The 16,907-nt window shown below is 30.9% G+C and overlaps 3 protein-coding genes and 1 long non-coding RNA gene across 4 annotated transcripts in view; 2 read left to right on the plus strand and 2 right to left on the minus strand.

Moving 5' to 3' along the window:
* The window catches only part of LOC126856366 (calcium/calmodulin-dependent protein kinase kinase 1), a 73,133-nt gene extending 67,835 nt beyond the window's left edge, over nt 1–5,298 (minus strand). Inside the window, exon 1 of the mRNA XM_050604807.1 lies at nt 4,808–5,298. The gene's annotated coding sequence lies outside the window, so the exon portion shown is untranslated. The remainder of the gene's footprint in view (nt 1–4,807) is intronic.
* LOC126856416 (uncharacterized) overlaps nt 1–16,907 on the plus strand; it is a 158,581-nt gene that overhangs the window by 56,301 nt on the left and 85,373 nt on the right. The gene's annotated exons all lie outside the window — the stretch shown is intronic.
* Nucleotides 10,063–12,237, minus strand: LOC126856410 (uncharacterized). The gene is made up of 3 exons (XM_050604877.1): nt 12,085–12,237; nt 11,244–11,456; nt 10,063–10,820 (listed from the first exon to the last, which is right to left on the minus strand). Exons 1-3 carry the CDS (start codon nt 12,124–12,126, stop codon nt 10,452–10,454), a joined length of 624 nt encoding a protein of 207 aa, XP_050460834.1. The 5' UTR covers nt 12,127–12,237; the 3' UTR covers nt 10,063–10,451.
* On the plus strand, nt 13,855–16,863 carry LOC126856385 (uncharacterized). Its single transcript, XM_050604845.1, has 4 exons — nt 13,855–14,227; nt 14,584–14,664; nt 15,123–15,817; nt 16,165–16,863. The coding sequence occupies exons 1-4, from the start codon at nt 14,183–14,185 to the stop codon at nt 16,544–16,546; spliced, it is 1,203 nt and encodes a 400-aa protein (XP_050460802.1). The 5' UTR covers nt 13,855–14,182; the 3' UTR covers nt 16,547–16,863.

Consider the following 16,907-nt stretch of genomic DNA (forward strand, 5'->3'; position numbering starts at 1 on the left):
ACATATATATAATCCTGTTTGTCTTGAATAATAACGAAATAACGAACATGAAGGGCCGAAGTGGCGTCAGCGAGGTGGAGAGACGCGACGCCTACGCGAATGATATTGTGTTAGCGAGAGATGTTGACGAGATGTAATTGACTGATTAAGAGGTAATGGGACACACCTGTGTTAGATTTGCGACGAAGATCGAATCGCACAATCTGAGCGGGATTACAGCACTTCCCCGATTCCGCCATTTATCACCACCGCATAATAATGTTGCGTAATCGAGCCGACAATATTCGAGTCGATTATGTCTTCGAGTATATATATAGGAAGAATATATTCTTGCGATTCTAATTATACGAAATATTTATGGCGGTAAAATGTCTGTCAAAGATGAATTTGTTATAAAAAGTTCTAAATTAAGACAATGAAAACAATGTATGTATATTTATTTCACTTTGAGCAGAAAAAAGTTATATCTTCTTTCACAGATTCAAGAAATTATTAAGAAAATGGCTATTTTAGTTCGGTAATAGCTCCACTTTTTTATTATTAATGGATGGAGCGCATATTAGTGAGGTAAAAGGAGACAGTAAAATTGACGTTGAAGTCGACTAATATCTTCCGTGATACCAATCGAATGTTCTTCAATTATCAATGAATTACGTCACATAGTCTATTGCCATGACAAATGTCAAACAAAAATGAATCTATTTGTAAAGTGAAGTGATCGGATGCATTACTACGTTTCAATATTCGGCATCATTTGGAACTCTTTTTGTGTGGAAAGAGAAAGGAGATATTGTGAAAAAAAATATCGAAACATTACTTGAATCCAAGACTATTCATGCTTTAACTCAAAATATATATCGGAAATCGAGTAATTAAGGATAACAGCTAATTGGATGTGGGAAGTCAAGTATTAGCTTCAAGATACAATTTTGTTAATCAAAGTAAAAGAATTTTTTCTGACATCCTGATATCGTTCACATTACATTAATTTCATGCTTACAAACATTATATTATTATATTTATAACATTATAAACACTAGTGTATGTGAATAGAATTATTTTCTCTATCTGTCTTCTTCTATTACTACTTGTTATATTTAAACTTCAAAGTGAAAATAATAATTTGTGTTTTATCAGGAAAGAAATTATTATAATTTGCAAAACAAAAATTGATAGCATAACGTGGCTTACTGGCATTGATAAATAAGAAAAACGATAACATAAATATATAATACTAATAATATTGCCTCTCTCTTAAAATATACAGAAAATTTGTATATCTTTCGCGTCTGTCACGGTGAATTTCATTCGCGATTTAACGTAATCTAGTTTCTCTTTTCCATCTGACTATTTTCAGTTCTCGAGAATTTTCTTCTTAATCAGACATCAGATTTATGGCAAGCTTTCTAATGAGATTGCTAAATACATTGCTAAATACAAATTCTTTAATAAATAGTTAAGAAAGATATATGATGTTAGATATATATCGCTCTAATTACTTAAATTTATAGAGGCAGGTTTTAAAGAATTCTTGCTCATCATAAATTTAACGAAACTACCGGCGCAGTTTCTATTAAGATAATGTATGCATGACACACACAAATATATTATTATATATTTGTTCAATTTATTTAGCAATTTGGAATTGATTTTTCTCTAACAAAAAATATTGATGGAAGATATTTATTGTACTTGTCGAATTTTGAATATTTATATGATGTTCTGTTTAAAGCTGATTTTCTTTTACGCGCATTCTCACGATATGTTGTATGAAAGATATTACACAGACTTCATGTCCACAGAAAATTCACACAAAGCGATATTCGTCTCTATTTAGTCCGCTGCATATGTTCATTATTTCAACTTTGCATTCTTTTGCATATATAAAAATTATTTTTGACGTATAAATTTGCGTTTCTCGTAAATTGTATTTTTATAACATAATATTTATTTTAATTTTAAATGTCTTTCATGTAGAAAGTAAACATTCTTGTTGTAAGGAAAATGAATATTCTTACTAACAATAAAAATTATATATAATAAAAATATATATAATATAATATATATAATTTATATATAATATATAATATATAATATATAATATTATATATATATATATATATATATATATATATATATAAAATAAAAATTAAATTATGTGAAGTAATAATTTTTACTTGATATTTTAAAAACTTTTAAAATTATGATAAATAGATTTAAAATTATGATATAGATTTAATAAGGTATAAATTTACAAAATAAATTTATGAGATAAATTTGATCAGGAATAATTTATATCTATATATCACTATAAAATATTAATTTAATTTTTATTGACTCTGCCAGTCTAAGGTTAAAATAAGATACAGGAGCTTATTGAGTAGAGGTGCGCGAGCAAAAAAATGAAATTTCCTGTGCAATTTAGCACACTTATTTAACACAGGTTTTGGCGCAAGTAAAAGAGCGAAATTTATTTCAATGAAAAGTTCTATTTGTGGGAAAGAATGGTAATGCGCATTTTTTGACGACGGTAACGATGTTATTTATCAGCTAAAAGCGTTTTGCGAGCTTTAGTCAGTTAATTTTGCATTGTTATCAACTTAAACTACCTATTAAGATAACTGTGGAAATACACAGCGTCAAGGTAACAATTTAAATATAATACATTTTATCATATAATACATTATATATATAATAGCATTTTATTCTGTAATACATTTTACTATAATATGACAATAGTACATTCTAAGATTTTAACGATTTAAACTAACATTCTTTATTTAATAGAAAATTTGTTTACTTATACATGTGTATGTACATATGTATGTATACATATGTCCGTGCATATTTAGCAGTTTTTTCTAAAAAAATTTTCTGCTTTCTCATGTTACATTTTGCAGCAAGTGTCGAAAGTAAAGTGCACTTTACGAAATTATTGCTTTATGCTATAAAGCGCTTTCAATTATCTTTTGCGCTATACTTTTATGATTGTGCTTTGTCATATGTAAAAAGGGGGCTAAATGTAAAGTTCAAAGTTAAGAAGTTTCTTTGGAATAGTTCCTTGAAGTAATTTGTAAACTAGCTCAAAGAACAAGAAACCTGTTTCTTACCTGTTTCATACATTTGTCCTCGTTCTCGAGTTAACGAGTTAATAATATAAATTGATATACGTTTCGATTTTCTTAATGTATACAACTAGTGTTTAATTTAATTTTCAAGAAAAGTAGAAGAAGCTTTCTAACAATAATACCAAAGGAATAATTTTTATCGCTCGCGAGATACTGACGAATGAAATGAACTGAAAATGAATGTTTTTAGAGCAAATGAGGTGACGGATTAAAAAAATGACATGTAAGTTGAAAAAATAACATGTGCGTTACAAACAGGAAGAATCGTTAGCAATAATCGAGAAGAATGATGCGAGATTCACGTTTATAACTATATGGGACCAGTTGCACCAATGTCAGTTAGTGATAACAATGTCTCTGATAATGTCTCTACTGATATATAATTATAATGTCGAATTTCCGTTATAGTACTAGCTGAAATAACCAGCAGTATATTTAGTATTACGTTTATTGAATGAAATCGTAAGAAAAATAATCAAACTTCATATAAATATGAATTTCGAGACGTTTTGTTTACATGCGCTTTTGTTCACTTAGACTTTGAAAAGGAAAATTCTTATATATTGAGAGCACGTGTCGTGTAAAACATTTTTATTTAGAATTTGTTTAAGGCTGTTTTGGATGTACAATAGTAGCAAAAAACTGTCAAAATTAAAAAAAAAAAAACATATTTCTTACGTTTATATTGTTTGAAAAGTCAAATCCGGATTATGGAAAGAATTAAAGTATCACAAGATAATATGGATTTTGACGTCTTCGTAAAAGAAAATAGTTGTAATTAATATTTTTTCTAATTTATGGCAAAAACTTTTGATCGTAAATACCCTCTGAAATTAACTGCAAGAAACAATAAAAAACAAATAATTTGCAGAAAGAGAGAAAGAGACAGATAATATTTTTCTACAATTTTTAGTAAATAACTTTTAAACGAATAAGTGGATTAAAGTTCAAGTTTTGTACAAATATTTATTAGAGTTTTCTTAATATATGTGAAAATTTTTATTTCATTGGTAATATTTTTTCCTTGTCAAATTTGTCAATAAGTGCTACGATACGCGATTTTTTATAAGAATCAATAATAACTTTAAACTAAAATAATTTCCAAATCGTTAAGAGAATTGTACTCAGTTTTTGCACAAATATTTCGAGAAAATAGTAGAACGGTCTACAAAATTTTCACGCTTTTGTTAATATTTCGATATATGACATCCTTAAATGAATGTTATATGAAAATGGAATATAAAAGAAAAGAATTAAACGCATATTAGAATGAATTTTTATGATGCGAGCTAATATTTACACACGGAAAAACAGAATCATTGACGTACAATTAAAACGGATACTAAGACTGATATTAGAACTTTTATGTACGATAAGCGCGATATAGTGACAAAACACTCTTGCAGTTTAATTTAATTTTACGCTCCACGTAAGCACTTTGAATGTAAAAAAAAAATAATTTAACCAAAATTCGTCAATCATAATTATTTGAATGAAACTGCTAATGTTATTGATGCAACAGATCTGTAAACAAACACGGCTGTCACTATCTACGCGTCATGTACACGTGGATGTCCGTCCTCCCCTCCACGGTCCACGCGAGAGCGTGATCAAGAATGGCAACAACACGCAGGCAGGATCTTCTCATCAGATGTTGTGATAAATTTAAATTTACTTACTCGCTACATTAGATGAGAGTAGCGGCTTGCCAGAGGAGCTTTTCTCGTTTTCCGCTTCCTTCCTGCTCAATTGTACCGGTGGAAATTCTTTCCACCAGAGATAACGCGTCCTTCGCCGAAGAACACTGGATGGATTAGGAGACTCAAGGAGATTAGCCCCGATATTTCTTTTTTCCTTGCGAAAGCGTCACGCTTTGTTGATGCGAGTGTTTATAATGCAATCATAATCCTGGTCGTCGTCGTAAGGTCGCTCGAGGCGAGAGTTTTCGCGGCATCGTGCTCGACGCGAGATTGCTCCCCTACGCACGCATGATCACTAATCCCCTCTTGTCTCAGCTACCCTCTGCAAACGGTTTTATGGCTCGAAAATAAAGTCGATAGAGATGGTAGTCGACAACGATCGAGCGTCGCCGACCTGCGTCGCTCAGTCGACTGACTAGCTTGGACTGACTGGACTACCCTCCCGTAGACTCAGTGATTTTATTCCATCCCCACCAGGATCTACCCGCCCCCTCTCGTGCCACGAATCTCACTCGTAACACCCACTCGCGATCCGGAGTCGACGTGGGTGCTCGGGGGGGTGCGTGAACATCGAGGATGAAGGCAAGCCATCGTCGTTGACCATGTAATTGATAGTTGACCGTATCATCCAAAGATCAATTAAAGGTCTATTCTTCACGATAAAAATAATTGTCTGAAAACAGCATAGTTGACTTAATGTTATTAATAGCCGAGATGCCTTGTCACCTGGAAAATTACAAGTTTTTTTTCATAAAAGTGCAATTATTTTACGGTGTAATAATTTTGTTTTAAATTTATAATCGAGTTGTAATTTCAGATCTTCATTAATATTGAATTATTTGCGCGTGTGAGTTTGTATTTAATCAAATTTATTTGAGAACAGAAACTGTTATATCTGGTTTACAGCTTTTTTGAAACACAGTTAAATCTTATAGTAGTAAACGGAGAAAAAAATATATACACCTTTGAATACTATATGTTTTTATAGCGAAAAGTTTCGAAAGCTTTAAACCGCTCAATTACTTACACCAACTCTTTGATGTGACTAATTTTATGTGCCCAATTTAAGTATTTGAAGTATTTAAAGACATTCTTATTATCAGTAAAGGAAAGGAGATGACTTTCGTTTCTAACTTTGTTCAAGGTTGAGAGTCTCGTAATGTGCCAACACTTGGAAAGTCTTATCTCTTTATCTCGAAAACTCTCAAATCATATTCTTATTAATCAGTCGAATTTTATTCGCTTTTTCAAAAATTTATTTATTAACCATATTATCAAATGTATCTATTTTTAGCTTATATACATACATAATTAAAATATTTTGATAATTATATTTAATAGTTTAATTTTATTAATAATGTAACTTTCAACGATTATCCAAATTACATTTCTATAAACTTAATATACTCCGTTAAAAAAAAAAAATTATAATATGTAATGTATATAATATACTATAATTGATTTAAAAATTGATTATATTGAAATTTTGAAAATAGGGTGTTAACTTTACAGAGAATATATAATTTAATTTTTTTCCGCCAATTCCATTTACATGCCAGGCGAAAAATTTTTCATGTCCGCGAATAGGCTCACGTCTCCAAGTTTAAGGTCGTACGCGGAATAGCGACGTACTTACGTCATCAACATCGATTCGCGGACGTTCGTTGACCCACCTAATTCTAAAGCATGAACTGCAGGTCTTTAATTCACTTGCTTGTCCTTCCGCGAATCGGAAAATCGTACGTAAGACATTTTGCCTGAAATTCATCATGGTAATTGTCATAAATATTGAAAAAAAATTATCCTTAATGCTCTTCCAGTGATTGTCTTTTCCCCATCATCGAAACTTTGATGGACTGAAAGTCCCTTTATAATGTACGTGCCATGTCACGTCGCATTCCTTTTTTTTCTTTTTTTTTTTTTTACAATCTATCGATCTTCATTTCGGGTTCGAAATAGCGGTGGAAATAGCGGTGCACACATCCGTTTAATTGCGTTGCGCGAGTTATCTGTCACGACAGTCTCTCCTTCTTTCTCTATTTTCCTCTGTCATTGCTAATTAAAAAGTTGCGCGAGCTGCACTAACGATTCGTCGTACTTCAATTGCGCTCAGCTTGGAAAAGTTTTGTTTGTGTACGATGTTGATGAGTGCAACTGCACGTTCTCACTTTCTTGTAATAGTAGTTTGTAACAGTAATTATTTTCTAATTGTAATAATTATAATTAATGACATTTTGATTTATTTGATATAATGACGTTTGTTATAACTGTTGGCGAACTAAAATTTGCAACAGTTAAATCAATCGATTCGATAAAGATATTTTTTTCTCGCTAGAGTTTAAATTATAACAAACTATTTTTTATGCGCATGCGTATGCATAGGATGAGTATAATTAGTAAATTGCTCATTGTCATACTCTTTTGTTAGTCGTAAATTATAGACTAGAGATGTTGATACATTTAGTCTTTAATCGCTCAAAGCTACATGCTGTTATTAATGACAATCAAGAACTTCCGGTAGCCTTTATTGACAATGAAATATAAATGACTGTGTAGACGATAAAACTTTGTTTTAAATGAACGATAATCTTTACAAGAGGACTATATATATGTATATGCAGAATATAACTATGGTTTAAACTACATTAAAGATTTCTAGCAAGGAATCTTTCCTTCAAATGCATCGTAAATTATATTTTAAATGTATTCTCTAAATCCAACATTGCTATACTTAATTACGTAAGAACGTAATATTATTACATGATAAATTCTGCAACTTAAATGTAAATACCAAGTTTAAGGGATTACATACATTTGACAGACCTAAAACTATATCGAAATTAACGAATTTTTATTATGGGTAAAATTATGTTTTATTAAAAAATAAAAATACATGTCTTATAGAGTAGTTTTTTGAAAATATCTCTTCAAAATTTTAATAAAAAATATCAAAAATTAAGGTCTTGGCAGTTATTTTTCCAAACAGTGTTTTTAAAGACGGCGTTTGCGGTACCAGAGATAGCTCTTATCTGAAATAAAAAACAAAAATTTTCCCTTAAACTAGTTGAATAAAATTAATGCTTGTCATAGCTGATATAGAAAATATTGATTTTTCAAAAAGTGACAGCGATTCATAGCAAAAAATATGGTTTTAAATCTAAAAATAGATGTTTTTTTATTTATAAAAAAAAACTAAGCCATAAATCAAAAATATCCTATGACGAGCACTAGTTTTATTCATCTAGTTTAACAGAAAATTTTTGTTTTTTGTTTCAAATAAGCAGGGGCAGAGATATCTCTGATACCGTTTCTACAAATACCGTTCGGGAAAATAAATGCCAGAAAATATCAATTTTTGATATTTTTTATTGAAATTTTGGCGAAATATTCTCAAAAGAATTTTACTTTACAAGACATATATTTTCATTTTTTTTTAAAACATAATTTTGTCCACAGTAAAAATTTGTTTAATTTTGGTCTAATTTTAGGTCTGTCAAACGTATGTAATCCCTTAAGATACACAATTAATGTTAACATTAATATAATATATATATAATATATATATATATATATATATATATATATATATATATATATATATATATGTATAACATTAATATAATATTGTGGTGTACAATACGCTATTCAAAATAATTAATTTTCCAATGCAAATTAATCAATTCGTTATAAATATTGTATCAATATCCGGAATATTATGCTTGAATATTTGAATACGAGAGGGAGAGTTTCATAATTTATACTACAGTAGTAACAAGTCAATATATAAAATCGTGACACAACAAACTGTTGGCATGCAGGATTAATTTATAAACGACACACTGTATGTTGCAAACTGCGTCGTCACACTCTCATCGATCATTGCTACATGTGATATAGCTTATAACACAAGCCTGCACGGGCGCAGCCCATTATTGCTTATTTATCAAAAGCTACTTCTCTTTAGAATTGAATTATACAGTAAACAGATTTAATCTTGACTAAAAATGACGAATACATATGATTAACGAGATAAAACAGATCGAATTTCAATTCGTTTGAAACAAAGTTCTCCTTTGCAATTTACTCTCAATTTCTACTTATGCTCCTAGTGTTTTTTTTAAAATTATAGTAATCTTAAAATATAAAATAAAAACGAAAAATTTTTGGAATTACAAGTGAAAGAAAGAGACAGAGAGAAAGAGAGATATACAGAAAATTTAATATATAAAACATTCTTAAATAAATAAAATTGTAAAAATTTTGTTTTGAAATAATTAAAAATAATTAAAAATGAAAATTAGGCTTACATTACAATTCCTGAAAATCGATTTAGGATAGAATTATTCTTTCATCAATCACGTTACATATACAAATATATTTCATACACACACACACACACACACACACACACTTCGTCTTCCCGCGCGACGATAATGCCGGAGATAACAACCGTGTACATAAATCAGTAATCAGTTTTTAATAAACCTCATCTACGGAGAGATGTCGTCACGCGATCGCTCGAATAACAGGCGATATTTCAACCCGGTCGTATTACGGTTAGCAGAATTGCGCCGGGACACGAAGAGTACACCGGCCGTGTCCGGGGGCCATCGACTGCGGGCAGTCTATCACGGTAGGGGCTCGCGAGATCGGATCTCAATTCGGTAGAAATGAAATTCTTCACGACCGAGGCTTTTTGCCTCGGCATCCACCACTCGGTAAAGACCAAACTGGATCGTGGCCGTCGCTCTTTGAATTTGCGAGATACCGGATATCATCTTATGCATTTCCAATAACGCTTTGTGATCCCCGCTATGCATTGCCGCGCGGATAATAATTCATTTTTTTCCCCTTTCTCTTTCTCTCTATCTCTGCCTTTGTCTCGTCGAGATATGGTAAATAGAAAATCACGTCTTATGAAAAATTCGAGATATTAGCCGTCGGGTTATATCGTTGGAAAAATTGCACGAAAAACGCCATTATATTGCGACGCTGCATCGTAATAAACGAATAAATGGAAACTATTATAATTTTTATCTCGCGATATTCTATGTTTGTTCTCATCATTTGTAAAACTTATTTTGTTGTATAGATTATACATATATATATATATATATATATATATATATATATATATATATATATATATAGTAATGAAGTAAATTTGACAAACTTAACGCGTATGTATAAAAAAATGATATGAATATAAATATACAAAAAGAAATCAGACTAAATTTAAGTTTATATAATTTAATATTAATTCATGAATCTGGTTAAGAACAAAGTGTAAACCAAGTTCATTTCTTGCTGTATAGTAAAAGTTAATAAATATCTATCTATTAATTTATGAATCCGCATTTTCTTCAAGCTCGATTCGTGAAAATCCATTGTTTATAATAATTTACGAAAAAAAGCTACTGATATCTTCTCATATTGAAATTTCATATTTTCATACAATACGATAACATTTTTTAATCATTTCGTAAAGGCGACTTGACACAAATTTTCAGAAAAATTCTCAGAACTTTAGTGAAAAAGTTATGCAGCAAGTTCTATTTCACTGGCGCGATTCGCATTCTTCCTTTATTCATATACGCTTGAATAAACGATACTTCAGCTCGTCCTACTTTCGCCTGTAAGCTGTCGGATAATCCGTCAAGAGGCTGCCAGTGGAGACTATGGCTCCGGGTCCGCCGAGAATGCCGCCCTTGTTGGCGAACCAGCCGTTACCGCCTAGGAAACCAGCCGGTTCTAACCGATTTGTGTAGAAACCGGAGTCATTTGGTCCCAGAAAGTGCACCAGACCACCGGGATTAAGTAATTGCTTCGCTGTCGCGTTTGGTAGCACGTTGATGCCCAGATTATTCAGCGTTTCTTTTAGCAACACTAGGCGATCTTGCAGGAACGATTGTGGTGAGAACTGGACCTTTTGCGTTAACGGCGATAAAAACCAAGAAAGCGGGCCCGGTTTTACGAGAGATGTTGTCGTTACCTTGTCGAGAACAGATCGAGAAAATTTATTGCACTTTATGTCGAGTATATTTTGGTGGACTTTTATGATTTTTGTAGGATACGCGAGAGAAAAATTAAGGTAATTAGGATTTTTATAATATAAATATATTATATATATTTAAATATATTATATTATATTAAATTTATAATCATGTAATCTTTATTGAATGCAAATAATTGATAAAAACAAATGGTTTTTAATTAAGTAATTAATGAACTAAATTAATAATGCCAGAGCAAAAAGAATTAGTAAATAGAAATATTAAATTACTAAAATGAGTTCTGATAAGCAACAACATATTCAAATCATAATTTAACATGATTAAATCATAGGACATCACTATCACGAAAAGGTTTTAATCTCACTTTAATTATAAATTTTAATCAACAAAGTGACGCTCACAGGTCGTACGGTCGTGTCGATTATGATATCAGCTGCCGAGTTTGTTGCATCAATTTGCGTGGTGGCTGTTATTGATGTCTCGTTAGTCGATAAAGCAGAGTTTTGTTCCAGTTGCTTCGATTCGAGTAGATTCCTTTGCGGATTCGCGTTATGATCGATCTCATTGATGGATTCGTCGATTGATGGATACGATGGCCTCGCCTCTGTTGCAGCCTTCCCACAAATTTTTATTTACTTTTATTACCATGAATATTTTTAAAGAGAGAACTAGCTAAATAAGATTAGAGTTAACGATTATTTTTTATATAATGCCTATATCTGTGCTCGATAACATTGCGTTCAAAAAATATTTCTTCAGATCATAAAATTTTGAGATTAATATAAAAAATTATTATATTACAATTATTATATAACAGATATATATATATATATATATATATATATATATATATATATATGTAAGAAACATATATCATTAAAAATTTTAAATAAATTTTCTAAATTAAATTTTTCTTCAGATATGTATTATACATAAAGATAATTAATATATAAAAATAAAGATAAAAAAATTTCTTTTCTTTTTAGAATATTTAGTATATTATTTATAAAATGTGAGAAATAATATGTGTTATAATAATATATAAATTGGAAAAAGAAGAGGTACACAAATATAACTTACATACTTATTACGAATTTAGAATTATATTTTTACACACAATTATAACAAATAAATAGTTAATTCTGACATTGATGAACAAAGAGCTATCTTATACGATTTGATTAACAAATTTAATTGTAAAATTCATATTATTTACGAGTATATGAGTTTTAAATATCTTACCGCCGTAAGTAACATCCACATAAACGTAGGTACTTTTGCCATTATTGAAAAGAGTTTTACAAATGAAAGAATTCTGACAGCGTCCTATGTAACTTATTCTTGCGATGTGAAATATTTATCGGTTAGGACTAAAGCAATACCGTACTTGATGCAGTCTATATATGCAATTCTACGCGTAATAAATGGAACGTAATCGCATAAGGGCGCCCACATGAGCGCATTATGATGGCAGTTATATAGTTGTAATCACACCAAATATATCTCGTTAAAATAAACCACGAGCAGAAACGCTGTTGTTACAACAACGCAATATAATACCAAAATTTTGTTAAATAAATTTTCAAAATACTCTTTGAACATTAATTAAAACAAATGTTCTATATTATTATAATACAGTATCATTGTTGAGAGAGAAAGAGAGAAGAGAGGAAATTGTCTCGATACTTTTCTCATTATTATTAGAATATTTGATGATGATAATTCTGATAATAATATATTTAAAGAATTATTTTATTACATTATAAAATTTTAGGACTTCTCAGATTAGTCTCTCCATACACAATCGATTCCAATAAACTTTTATGTCACGAATAAAAGGAAATAAATACTGCTGCGAGTTCTATAAGAATAACAATTTCGAAGTCGTGAAACGAACGGCATGAGAGTTGCTTGAAAAACCGGTCAGGTTATATATTTTTTATTGTTCTGAAACGATATGCTATAACCAACTCTCCTTGAAAGAGTTGTTTTTCACCAAGAAATTTTGTTCTTATTGGATCGTTCTCGCGAAATCGTCACGTGAAGGTCGGGATTCGATTCGTGGGTAATTTAAAGCAGACAAGAGTAACCCTGATGCAAAATAGTTTAACAACAGCTTATAAAAGAACGCGTAAAAGTTTTCTCAAGGTTTTTGGAAAAAAATGTTTTGAAAATTATTAATAGAAAGATGTTGAAGCAGGCGCCAAAAGAGAGCTGCTATAAATTACTTGATTATGGAAAGTTTAATGTGGCCTTGTTGTCGGAGTCTTGTAATTTTTTCGTATTGGAACCTCATAGCGTTTAAGCCAGTTTTTTAATAGTTACTGATTTGATGAAAATTTTATTTACTATCTTGATTCTTCTTCTGCTGCTATTTTATTATATTTACTATATTTAATTTTTTACATACATTGTTTTTAATAATTTTTTAAAAACAGTTACAGTTTATTAATCATTATTCAATGGTCCAGATAATTATAGTTTGATTGATGCCAATTAAATTTGCTTTCTTAAAATTCACCGAAGAATATGAAGTTATGCTATTTCTTTTTGTCTTTCAATTTTATTTTATATAAAATTATCTAGATTTTTACATCTTAAAGATTATTAGCATTTTGACACATTTATGTTTAGAATAATGTTATTTCACTGATGAGATTCATTATTTTATTAATTTATAAATAAACGTAAATGTAGATTTTGACGTATATATGAAGGTATTTATATCGGGATGACCCAAGTGCATGGCGAAAAATACATTGACTTTTCGTCTCAAGATGAGAATGACGATATACTGATGGCGATTTATAATCAGATAAGACGTCAGACGGTGTGACATATTACCGGCGCCAGTTTACGGACGCGTGTACGCTTAACCGGCTCATCACGCAATTAACAATCCTGCACAGGGAACTGCTCGTTTACATACGCGATCGCGTAAGAATGTGGAGGTGTGCGACGTCGAGGACGACCTGGGACCGTTATAAGTCTTTTCGATACCAGTCTCGTCCCAACGGCCGCCTGCGAGCCTCGAGATTGTACACGTGAAAATTAAACCGATCATTCGACGACGACTGTTTGCAACTTCGGAAATTTTTGTGCGAAAAAAAAAATAAATAAAATATTTGAGATTGTTTGCAAAGGGCAATTACTTGCCTTGAACTTGAGATTTTTCAACAACAACGTGACATTTTTAAATTAATTTTGTGAATTTTCTTTTTACAAATAAAGTTTTCATTATTAAATATTAATGAAGCTTATGTTAAAAAGCATATAGCAGATTTGTGCACTTTTGAAGAAGTGGAAATTATTTGGGGGATTAATAAAAAAAAATCTCGTCATGAAGACATTATGCAGTTTGATGGTAATTTTGATCCTTCGACAAGTAAGTGATATTTATTGTTATTATATGTTTAGTTTATTTGAACATATCAATATTGTCAGAGTAAGCTATTGCTTATAAATATTAGATTGAGTAAAAATTATTTTATATTATCTAAAATATTTTTTTTTATTTACAAGTCAATTTTCAACTTTAACTTTGCATGTTATCCCCGATTCACTTTGATATTTAACGTTATATAAATAATATTTTCATTCCACCTGTTTTTCATGTGAAATATTTCCATATAAACATGCGCGCTATAGCTGTAATCGCGACTAACGGCTCGGAGAACTACATACGTATATATATTCGCGCACTTCAACGGAAATGTTAATTAAAATTCCTCACTGCTCCAGGTCATCGCCGGAATCATTAGGAAGCCGCCGGCATTTTCAACACCAATATACTCGAATTCGTATCTCCCTGCCGCCATGCAGGTGAGTTACTTCGCTTAATTTTAATGAGAGATTCTGAATATTATGCTCTCACGCACGTAATAGTTTGGATATATTTTACATTTTAATGTTCCTTTATTAATTTATTATTACACATATCCAACCTTCTCATTTCATTTAATAGACTTTACATTTGGAAGAGTAATATCAGAAACTTGAATTAAAATTTAATATTTTTGTAGCAGCATTTTTTTGTAAATAATAACTTTTCAATTTATATAAATTACAAAGAATATATCAAAAATTTTTAAACAATTTTATATAATTTTACAATATATAAATTTAATCTAAATTTAATATAAATTTATTCTCTCTAATATAATATAAAAAAGTACGAATAATTATTATAATTAAGGAATTATATTCATGAAGTTTTCGAAGTACGGAAAAATATGGAAAAAGCGATATTATACCAACTTCTAAATCCACTTCGAAATCAGGTAATTTTTCACACGGTTGAACAATTGAAATTACTCCAAACGGAAGAATCATCGCAAGAGTCGTCAGTAACTAATCCATCGACAACTCAATCAATGATGTATCAACAATCACAATCGACGATACCTGTGGAGATTTCCATGATCACAACTGCTACAACCACCAAAGTGTACGATGAGAAAATAGAAACTCCCGAAATATTAGTCTCGATTCCGGTGAATCAGAGTCAAGGATCATCCGAGATTTACGGTAATCTTACAGAAGCCATTCAACACGCGGAAACTTCGATTTCAAGTGGTTTGGTTAACCATGAAGAGTCACCTGAAGTAAACGAAGAGATGGCCGAAATGAACTATGAATCACCGGCTACACCGGAAACGAATCACGAATTACCGGAGTCGGTGCAGGAGACCCAAGAATCGAATCAGGAGCTCCCAGAGAAGAGTGAAGAATTCTTGCAGCACGATGAGGTATCGCAACAACAATCGACACAAATTTCTATCACAAAAGCTATGGATGGCCAGAAGAAGAAAGAACCGACCGTTGATAGCGTTGTGGACGAAATTTATGGAATCGTAAAAACGAGCACTTCCCCGTTCAGCGAGGAATCGGAGGATATTACCGGCGAATCGAAAAGTGCGACGGGAATTTCAATCGAGAAGATGGAGACCATTGAGGATGAAGAAGAAGAAACGAGGTGATTACTTCTTGCATTACATTACAATGTCATTATCACAGAAACGATTATTATATCCACTTATGAAGAAAATTAATAGAATCCTATAAGAGTTATTTGACATAAATGCCTGAAGGAAATATATCTCTACCTCGCGTGTATATTAATATTTAAATCTTATATTTAATTTATCAATTAAAAAAATCCTGAATGTAACAAAGATTGTATTGTATAATTTAATGTAATTGCTGCGCTGATCTAGAAGAATCTGAAGAAAGACAAAAATGAATAAATACTGACTAGATCTTAAAAAGTATTAATGAAGAGCGGTTTGTTAATGAACTTTGTCTATGCCTTTGCCGCCACAGATTCACTTTATTGGGCGAGAAAGTGTCTCAAGTACCGCGGCCAAGTTTGAACAGCTACTTAAAACGTGCTAAAGTGCCAGTTAGGCCGGCTCTTCAACAACTGGCGAATCTGTACGATGCTCTCAGCAAGGACGCGCGAAAGCAAGGATTAGCGCGTTTTGCCGGTTATTCCGACGAAATTCTGAAGAGCTTACATTCATCAGCCGAGGGTGGTGTTGGATCACAGCTGAAGCAGCTGCTAGAAAAAGTAATAGAGCGGAACGAGCTCACTAGAGACGACGCAAAGATAAAAACATTGCAAGCGCTGCATGATCTCGATGATCCTGCCAGCGCGCTCAACAAGGACTTAAGACGCCTGTTACCTTTACGTTATATGCCCTGATTCCCCTCGACACAAGTAATTCTTGTAATCTTTGAGAAACAGATATACAAACTATTTTCTTGCAACGTAATTTATTTTGTTAATAAATAATTAAGAAATAATTCTTATATTTCTTTACATTCTTATATAATATTAAAAGTATTAATATAAAAATTATGTAATAATGCATCTTCGAAAGCACTTGCATATATAATATGATTTATTGAGAATTATTTTAAAAATCATAATTATTCTATATATAAATTATTTTATAAAACAATGACTGGGTATTTCTTGAGATATAAATTTTAATAAAAACATAAATTGTTGGAAATTTATTAATTGAAACGCTTATTTGCATTTATTCAGCATATATATATAT

Source organism: Cataglyphis hispanica, chromosome 18, assembly GCF_021464435.1.
Source record: "Cataglyphis hispanica isolate Lineage 1 chromosome 18, ULB_Chis1_1.0, whole genome shotgun sequence".
Lineage (NCBI taxonomy): Eukaryota > Metazoa > Arthropoda > Insecta > Hymenoptera > Formicidae > Cataglyphis > Cataglyphis hispanica.

Excerpts from the sequence above, each read along its gene's own strand:
- LOC126856410 (XM_050604877.1), bottom strand. The coding sequence starts at position 12,126 with ATGGCAAAAGTACCTACGTTTATGTGGATGTTACTTACGGCG. Across the intron at positions 11,457-12,084 it reads TGTGGATGTTACTTACGGCG|GCTGCAACAGAGGCGAGGCC; the intron begins GTAAGATATTTA and ends ATTTGTGGGAAG. Across the intron at positions 10,821-11,243 it reads TCGACACGACCGTACGACCT|GTAACGACAACATCTCTCGT; the intron begins GTGAGCGTCACT and ends GTTCTCGACAAG.
- LOC126856385 (XM_050604845.1), top strand. The coding sequence starts at position 14,183 with ATGAAGACATTATGCAGTTTGATGGTAATTTTGATCCTTCGACAA. Across the intron at positions 14,665-15,122 it reads ATCTCCCTGCCGCCATGCAG|GTAATTTTTCACACGGTTGA; the intron begins GTGAGTTACTTC and ends CTTCGAAATCAG. Across the intron at positions 15,818-16,164 it reads GATGAAGAAGAAGAAACGAG|ATTCACTTTATTGGGCGAGA; the intron begins GTGATTACTTCT and ends TTGCCGCCACAG.